Source organism: Chiloscyllium plagiosum, chromosome 23 (genome assembly GCF_004010195.1).
Source record: "Chiloscyllium plagiosum isolate BGI_BamShark_2017 chromosome 23, ASM401019v2, whole genome shotgun sequence".
NCBI lineage: Eukaryota > Metazoa > Chordata > Chondrichthyes > Orectolobiformes > Hemiscylliidae > Chiloscyllium > Chiloscyllium plagiosum.
Genome location: NC_057732.1, coordinates 15,981,687 through 15,991,524, shown reverse-complemented (window position 1 = coordinate 15,991,524; position 9,838 = coordinate 15,981,687). Strand labels below are relative to the sequence as shown.

General features: G+C 39.8%; 1 protein-coding gene across 1 annotated transcript in view; it reads left to right on the top strand.

Annotated features, from left to right (window-relative positions):
* LOC122561450 (mucin-19-like) overlaps window positions 1-9,838 on the top strand; it is a gene marked incomplete at its 3' end in the record, with an annotated part of 67,059 nt that overhangs the window by 11,136 nt on the left and 46,085 nt on the right. The window contains exons 5-8 of the mRNA XM_043713193.1: window positions 819-936; window positions 2,878-2,968; window positions 6,368-6,459; window positions 8,753-8,933. Coding sequence (XP_043569128.1) covers window positions 819-936; window positions 2,878-2,968; window positions 6,368-6,459; window positions 8,753-8,933 — 482 coding nt within the window. The remainder of the gene's footprint in view (window positions 1-818; window positions 937-2,877; window positions 2,969-6,367; window positions 6,460-8,752; window positions 8,934-9,838) is intronic.

The following is a 9,838-nucleotide window of genomic DNA, read 5'->3' as shown; positions in this document are numbered from 1 at the left end:
TCAGTCCCAACCCTCAGACTCAGCACCGCTTTCTTGACCTGCAATCTTCTTCCCGACCTCTCCGCCCCACCCCCTCTCTGGCCTATCACCCTCACCTTAACCTCCTTCCACCTATCGCATTCCCAATGCCCCTCCTCGAAGTCCCTCCTCCCTACCCTTTATCTTAGCCTGATTGGCACACTTTCCTCATTCCTGAAGAAGTACTTATGCCCGAAACATTGATTCTCCTGCTCCTTGGATGCTGCCTGACTTGCTGTGCTTTTCCAGCAACATATTTTTAAGCTCTGATCTCCAGCATCTGCAGCCCTCACTTTCTCCTAGGTATTCCTCTGGACCTACCTGGAGCTCCGGCCACCTGGTCCACTCCCTGGATGATGCTACCACAAGACACCTGAACTAGGCTATTTGTCTGCTGGATGTTAACTGGAAAATCACATTGGTCTACGTTATTGATCCAAAGTCTCCTTAGGGAGCTGTGTTGGCCATGTACACCAGGCTATTTTCAGCTTGTGATCGTTTTCATTCCTAGTTAATGCATAGGGTTCAAAATTCAAGTTTTGGCCTCAGCCATGCAGTTTTGAGGGACTTATATCAGATCCAGTTTAGAACAGGTAAAAGTGTCATTTTTACTTAAACTGCCTTCACAAAGTTTTGTCTAGGTGTGATTTGAAATTGTACCTGTCTGAAATATTTATCTAGCAATGTAACTGCCATATCTCCAAGTACAGGTATTAAATTATAATGGATCAAAACATAGATTTAAGCAATCTTACACAAAATGATGTTTTTATTATTTATTTCCGATATAACGATTATAGACAATCTTTGCCATATCATGACAAGACGATCAGGATCCAAAACAAAGGAATTAGAATCAAGATTACAAACGTAAAAAAAACCATATCCTTAATCTGGAACAAGAAAAGTGCATTCTCGGTGAGTTTTTTTAAACAGTAATATCTGTATTTATTTTAATTTCTATTCATGCTGAAAATCATGTATGTAATGATGCATGTGATTCTATTTTCAACAGTCCAATCTGACTGAAGACATTTCTCCTTATTTCCATTCTTAAAGGTCTTCCCTTTACTTTAAGGCTGTGCCCTTGGGTCCTAGTCTTTCTTACCAATGGAAACATCTTCCCAACTCTGTCTAGTCCATTCAGTGTTCTGTTGTTTCAAATAGATCCCTCCCTCATCCTTTTAAACTCCACCGAGTATGGGTCAAACATATTTCCTATGTTAAGCTTTTCATTCCTTGGATCATTCTTGTGCACTTCCTCTGAACACACTCCAGGGCCAGTACATCCTTCCTGAGATATGGGCTCAGAACTGCATACAGAGGAACCTCGGTTATCTGAAGGACACAGGCGGAGAGTATTTTGTTCGGTTAATTGAATTCTGGATAACTTAATGCCGGATAATATAGTTTAGGCAAGCATTGGGACCTTGTGATCTTGCCGGATAATCCGATATTCGGATAATTGAATGCCAGATAATCAAGGTTCCTCTACAATACTCCAAATACTCAAAGGAAAGGGGAGGAGATGAAGGTTCCAGAGAGATGTGGATATCTCTGACTTTTGCATTTTGTAGTCCTTACTGCCCTAAAGAAAAAGAGAGAGATTCTTGTTTAAATGTTGAATGAACCTAAGGATGAAATGGAACGGGGGGTCAGGACAGCTTTGAATCAGTGTGAGACTGGAGAGAGAGAGATTGAGTGTGTGTATATGGTGGCACATAGCACTGTGTCTGGATCTCTGGATGTGGCTGCCTGTTGAGTATTGTACATCACAAAGATACTGGTGATCCTTAGTAGATTCAAAACAAAGGATAAAACTTGAGTTGGACTCCGCAAGGGTAAGCATGAGCTTGAGGCAGTCACTGAGGAATGTGATGTGGTTGTGGAAGTGAATTTCTGAAAATACCTTGTCAAACAGCAATGAAAATAATGACGGGGAACAAGAAAAAAGGATAGAACACAAATTCTGTCAGAGAGAGGAATAGAGCATCTTCAAGGTGTACATGCCTGGAAGAAATGTGTCACTGAGTTAAACAATGAACAAAAAAAAACAATGAACTGTGGATGCTGGAAATCTGAAACCAAAACAGAAATTGCTGGAGAAACTCAGCAGGTCTGGCACCATCTATAGAGAGAAAACAGAATTAATGTTTTGGTTCTAATGACCCTTCTTCAGAATGCAGTTGCTGGCTGATGTTTGGTGCGGGGGGATCTTCAAACCAGTTAGAATGCAAAGAGAAAGGTCCACCATCCTGCTAGTCCAGGCTTCCTCTATACTATCTCATGCCCATTCATGCAACCCTACCACCACCCTGCCCCCCCACCCGCCTCTATGCTCCCTCATATTTCAGACATGCCAGGCTTTGGCACATATTCATTCCTATGAACTGTATAGAAGCAATTAACCCTATAGTGGCAGGCACATGTGTAAAAAGTACATTTAGAAAGTCATCAATTGATAAGTTTCCATTATGTTAAACAAAAAAGATCTTCTTACTTTGGCAAGGTATGATGCAATCACACAATTCAATATTTCAATACATAATGAGGCTAAATTATTTTACTATTTCTCCCATTTTCTTCCAGTTTGTTGATGTCTCTAATAAATTTATTTGCAATAACGTTTGGTATCAATTTATTATGATTTAATTATTTTAGTCGAAATAGTTCAAATGCAGTAATTGGATTATGTCTGAAATGAAAAGCTATAAAAATGATTAAGAGAAACCAACTTACTATTAAATTAATTAGTGGTGATGTAATTTGAAAATAATGACATTTAAAAAATAGTTTAGACTTATGAAACAATGAAAATGTTTGTGCTTATTTTAAATATTGCCTTTATTTCTTTAAAAGCTTAAACTCGATACTGAATACAGTAATCAAGTTTGTGGACTTTGTGGCAAATTTGAAATGATAAGAAATACTTCGGTCCAATTAAGAAATGGTAGGAATGAGCACTTAATTTTAAATTAACATTCATTTTCCTATTCTTTTTAAACGTTTTTTCTAGATACGTACTTTTTCATATCCATGTAATGTCGTGTTCACCTCTCCCAATTGGTTCCCAACTTTCTGAGGTGGGGCTTCTTTTCCAGTATAAAACAGAGTTTATGTACATGGGGCTGCCGACATCAATAGGTTCTTATTCCCAGTCAACTTTTCTGATGTCAGGGTGCAACCATTGGAAAAATGCTGTTTTTGGTGAATTAAAGAAAAAAATAGCACAGTAGAAGTATGCATTCTTAGTGATAGAGAAGGTATGGGTTTATCTACTGAATCAGATATTAAATAGACTGCTGAAGTTATCAGCAGCCTGGTTTAACCTGAAATAGTCAGGGAATTGTTGGAGTGGTGGTTATGGGATTGTGGCAAGGATTGCACGAGGAGATTTCCATTGATCCAATAGTTTGATAACAGAGCACTATGCACATTCCTCGTCCATGTGTTACAGAATGCAGAGGTGGCAGAGAAGTACAATAAAATATGACCATAAAGAAGGGATTGAAATGCATGAATAGGCTGGTACTCTTTATACCAGAAAGGAAAAGGCTGAAGGGTGGCTTGATGGGTTTTTCAGGATAAAGGAAACTTTTAGCAGTATATATTTGGTCAACATGGGCAGTATTTATGGAAGCTCATTGCAGCGAGAAACATAATGGGTGGGGTTGGAAAATAATGTAGAAGGATTCACATCAGAGCCTTGAGGGTAGAAGCAGGTATTTAAATGTGACATAGAAGAGTTGTGACAGACCAGCAAATGGTGTTAAAACAACAGACAAACTTGTTGAGGCTATTTGCCAGCTCAAGAGCCTTATCTTGGTCAGCTCAAGGATAGCCATCCTTCTTCCTTTTTACTATCGTAGGTCCTGTTTTCTTTCATGCAGAAGGAGAAAACTTTCTTTGAGTCCTTCATTTTCACAGTCCCACAATGGTTTACTATGTTCATACATTCCTCCTAAACGTAATCTTGTGAATGATGAACAATGCGAAGAGCATGGTGCAGAAACCTTTGACTCACATACAACCTGTAACCTCCAGGCTACAGGTGAGGATGCACAGTCAAAATGTGGCTGTCTACTGATCCTTTCACAATGTGTAAGCCATCTGTACAGGTCCAGCTTCTTTTTGCAATGCATATCAATCAGATACCACCATTGTAATATAGAATAGGTCCTTCAACCTCTTCCCAGTCTCATTGCAGTTCACCTTTACTGTGACATTTGCTTAGGGCTGCTACATTTTCTGGGAGGGTCTCCACTTTCCATCAGTCTGGAAATATACCATCTAAATTCCCAGAAATTCTGGAGGATGTCATCTGAGGATGGGCGGCACGGTGGCATATGGGCGGCACGGTGGCACAGTGGTTAGCACTGCTGCCTCGCAGCGCCAGAGACCCAGGTTCATTTCCCGCCTCAGGCGACTGACTGTGTGGAGTTTGCACGTTCTCCCCGTGTCTGCGTGGGTTTCCTCCGGGTGCTCCGGTTTCCTCCCACAGTCCAAAGATGTGCAGGTCAGGTGAATTGGCCATGCTAAATTGCCCGTAGTGTTAGGTAAGGGGTAAATGTAGGGGTATGGGTGGGTTACGCTTCGGCGGGTCGGTGTGGACTTGTTGGGCCGAAGGGCCTGTTTCCACACTGTAAAGTAATCTAATCTAATCTAATCTAATCATTAAGCTGAATCAGTATGCTATTCTCTGTGTGGTCTGCATCACCCCCTCTTGGCATTCTTTAGCTTCTGTTTTCAATGATTTTTCTTCAATGATCTGGGAACTTCAAAATGCTTGATTCCTTACTAAGTATCCACTTGTGTCCATGCCTGTGGACTGCTCTGTGAGCTTCTAGTCTTTCCGAGAAATTGGAGGTCTGAAAGCAAAGCTGGTTGCCATTTTAAAATAGCACAGTTCCTGTCTGTCTGTCACCTGGTGCTGTATTCCCATGTTAAATCCCACCTTTCTTATCTAATTAGTTAGGCCCTGCTCATTTCTTATTCTAATCAGATGGCAGTGTAATTGCTGGTATACTCCATACTAAGCAGATGAGGCTGATTGATTGACATGTACACTTGTGGAAGAATGAAATGTCACACATTGCTCTTCCTGACCCTCTTGGGAAACCCATCAAAGAACCTGTGTGTCAGAGGAACTCATGTTGTTTGTGTTAAATTCCCCTAAAATGTTTCCATATGTGAGGAAAAGCAAAATTAAAGGCTTTAAACAGCAAAACTAAATCAAGACTTGTTACAGACAGTATCAAATGTCATGTTGACCTGATGAACAAATATTTAATTTTTGCTACAAAATCATTTTGTGGCTTTCAGTTTTTAAAATCTTTGTGTGTAAATCGAAATTGTTATCTGAACTTTAAATGATAAAGTATTGGCTTGACAGTAGGAGATAGAGGGTGATGATACAGGGTTGTTGTTTGGACTGGAGGCCTGAGAGCTCAGGTGCCTCAAGGATCAGTGCTGGGTCCGCGTTTTAATGATTTAGATGAGAATATAGGAGGCATGGTTCATAGGTTTGTGGATGACATCAAAAAATTGGTGTTATAGAATAATGAGATTTTGATATGATGGGCCAATGGGCCAAGGTGAGGCAGATGGAGTTTAATTTACATATATGTAAGATGTTGTTTTAGTAAGAAAAAATAGGGCAGGATGTACTCAGTTAATGGCAGAGCCCTGGGGGTATTGTTGAAAAGACAGGCCTGGGGTACAGATACATAGTTATAGAGTCATAGAGATGTACAGCATGGAAACAGACTCTTCGGTCCAACCCGTCCATGCTGATCAGACATCCTGTTACAGATACAGGTTGGTAAAGAAGGCATTTGGCACTCTTGCCTTTATTGGTCAAACCATTTAGTATAAGTTGAGGGATGATCTTAAGGAGGTTGATAAAATGATGAGAGGCATAGATAAGGTGAATAACAAAGGTCTTTTCCCCAGTGTAAGGGAGTCTATAACTAAAGGGCACAGGTTTAAACTGAGAGGGGAAAGAATTAAAATGAATCTGGCGGCAACTCTCTCATACAGAGGGTGGTGCGAATAAAGAACAAACTGCCAGAGGAAGTGATAGATGCAGGTACAATTACAACATTTAAATGACAGTTGGACAGGTGCATGAATGGGAAAAATTTAGTGGAATATGGGCCAAACTCAGACAAATGGGACCAGTTCAGTTAGGAAACTTGGTTGGCATGGATGAATTGGACCAAAGGGTCTGTTTCTGTGCTGTATGACTTGATGACTCTATGATTCTAAATTCAAGTTCACTAAAAGATTTGTTACATATGTATTAATATATTTTAAAAACATGAAATATCACCTTCTTCTTTTATTCCAGTGAGTGAATTCACAATCTATGAATACAATAAATTAGTTGAGTCCTGTAGTGTCACAATATCTCAAAATGAAACCTGTAACAATGCCATTAAGGTAAGTTACTTGCTTTGATGAAGTAGTGAATTATTGCAAATACAAATTAATTCACTACAACTTAACCCCGACTGTTATATTTATCCATATTTATAAATAAATGTTTTATTTTATATTGGTCTGTGGGAAAGAAGTTGTACAAATAATAACAAATAAAGTATCTTCTTAGAGTTGAAGAACTATGATTAATGTTTTGTTTTAGTGTAATAATAGAAGAAATAGGAGCAGCAGTGAGCCATTTCGCCCCTTGATCCTCCTACACTATTCCATGTTAACACGGCTGAATTGAATATTAACTCTGGGTGGCATGGTAGCTCAACGGTTAGCATTACAGCCTCATAGAGACCCGGGTTCAATTCCCGCCTCAGGCGACTGACTGTGTGGAATTTGCACATTCTCCCCGTGTCTGCATGGGTTTCCTCTGAGTGCTCCAGTTTCCTCCCACAGTCCAAAAATATACAGGTCAGGTGAATTGGCCATGCTAAATTGCCCGTAGTGTTAGGTGCAGGGATAAATGTAGGGGAATGGGTCTGGGTGGGTTGCGCTTCGGCAGGTCGGTGTGGACTTGTTGGGCCGAAGGGCCTGTTTCCACACTGTAAGTAATCTAATCTAATCTAATAGCACCAGGGACCTGGGTTCAATTCCAGCCTGTGTCTGGGTGGATCTCCTCCAGGTGCTCTGGTTTCCTCCCACAACCCAGAGATGTGCAGATCAGGTTAATTGCCTGTAGTATTAGCTCCATTAGTCAGGGGTAAATGTAGGGGAATGGGTCTGGGTGGGTTAATCTTTAGAGGGTCGGTGTGGACTTATTAGGCCAAATAGCCTGTTTCCACACTGTAGGGAATCTAATCTACTTTCTCATCATATTCTCATTTCCTTGGCTTTCAAGAATAAATAATCAATCTAAGTCTTGATAATATTTAATGATGGAGGACTACAGCTGGTATGGACCAGGCCAGACCCCCTCAAAATATTTTAAGAAGGTAGCTCAGATCCTAACTTTTTCTTTCATGCATATGTGAGCTGGATATTCCAGGAGTGGTGCATGATCAAACCACTCGGCTTTAAGCAAACAGAATTAATTTAAACTCTACAGTTGAAACACGGACAAAAGAAAATTTATTTATTTGAAAATCCAACCGACTTGATACCGCAACTTAATGAAAGAGTTGTTCCAATTCCTATAACATCCCATAAACACAACCCTCGGCAAAAGGTAAATCCGAACCCAGGATCTAACAGGCAGGAGGAAACAACATCCAAAGAGATTTCAGAGAGAAAGCAGGTCAGGAACCATCTGCTGAAGCATCAAACCTTTCTCCACTGTAGCAGCTTCTGACTGCCTATTAAAACTAAATGAAACTAGAAAAATCCTGAACTGGGAGAACTGGCCTCTCCCCTGCCATTGTTAAAGTTGACAATTCAGCACCTCTGTCTTCACAACCTTTCTTGAAAAAAAACCCAAAATAACCTTATTTAAGGGGCAGCAGCATCACACAGCTTCCTGGAATTGAGCTCAAAGATTCATAAATCTGAGTGATTAAATTTCTCATCACTTCATTTCTACATGGCCGAATTTGTTATCTGTAGTGTTTCAGTATCATCATCCAAGTGCCAGGGCTTCTTAGAACTTACCTTCTCAAGGTCTCTTTAAAAATATATTTCAGCGAGATCACTGCTCATCCTTCTAAACTCCAGAGAATATGAGAATATACTATCCAGTATCTCATCCCTGGAATTAATCTGATGCACCTCTGTTTAATTTTTCAAAGGCAGTTATTGATTTGTTTAGATAAGGACTTCAAAATGGCAGTCAATATTTCAAATGTGGCATCACCTACATAACTGAAGCAATAATTATAAAACTGGCATAGTAGCTTGACCACAGTGTGTAGAATCATCATTTCCATCAAAGGCATAATGTTGGGCAATTGATGCACAATGTCACCTTACATCAAAGCAGTGAGCTAAAAGTGTATCCCAAATTCTGCCAGCACGGTACTTGTACCTGATCTGCAGCCACCCATTGAAAATTGAACTGAAATTATTAATGATCAATTCTATGAAAAAAATTTCTTTCCCCTTGATATGCACAGACTCCTCAGTATGAATATAAATGCTTTCAAATCCTAAATGTGTATGCCTCGCTTTGGAAAACTGGACAACACTTGGTTATTATTTTTAGACCTAATGCTAAAACTATATTTGCTTACATAAGTTTAATTAACGTAAAACTGTTGGTTTCATGGGTTAAAGACTGCATTTTGTAATTTTGTCTATTTCTTTTTGTCAGAGGTGCACAAAACCGTTCTCACGCAATTTTTTGAATTACAAAGATTATGAAACCTATCGTAAAATTTGTTCAAGAGATGTCTGCTCTTCAACTAGTGACCAGGTCCACTGTGATACTTTGACAGAATTTGCACAACTAAATGCAGTGACAGATCATGACTGGAGGGATAATGTACAATGTGGTATGTTTTGCTGTAAATTTAAAAAAAACCAACAGTTCAAGGTGAAAACTCAAATTAATTTCATTTTTAGATAGAACAGTGATATTAATGTAAAGGCAAAGTACTGCATATGTGGATAGTTTGAAATAAAAGCATTAAATAAGGGAAATACTTAGTAAGTCAGGTATCTGTGGAGAGAAACAGAAATCAGCTACACTTAATTTTGCAGAATTGGTAGAGGGTTTCTGATTGTGAGCTTCAGTGAGCAATCTCACATTATTCTTCATATCTTGCCAAATTAGCTCTCCGTTATGCCTCTATGCACTGTGCCTCTTTTTTGAGGAGGTGACGAGGGCAATTGATGGTAGAGCAGTGGATGTTTTTTTGCCTAGATTTTAGTAAGGCTTTCGATAAGGTCCCTCATGGGAGGCTCTTCAAGGAGATTAAGATGCATGGGATTCACAGTGACTTGGCCATTTGAAGGCAGAATTGAATTGCCCATAGAAGACAGAGGGTAATAGTGGAAGGATGTTTTTCTGGCTGGAGATCTGTGATTAGTGATGTTCCATAGGGATGACTGCTGTTTGTGATTTACATAAATGACTTGGATGTAAATATAGATGGGTGGTTTGGTAAGCTTGCAGGTGACACAAAAGATCAGGGGAGTTGTGGATGGTGTTGAAAGTTGTCAAAGGCTACAGCAGAATAGAGATCAGTTGCAGATATGGGTGGAGAAATGGCAGATGGAGTTTAATTTGGACAAGTGTGAAAAGCATACGGTTAATGGCAAGACCCTTACCAGCATTGATTTACAGAGGGATCTTGGGTCCTAGGCCATAGCTCCCTCTTAGTAGCCACACAAGTAGATAGAGTGGTAAGAAAGGCATGTGGCATGTTTGCCTTTGTTGGAAGGGGCATTAAGTACA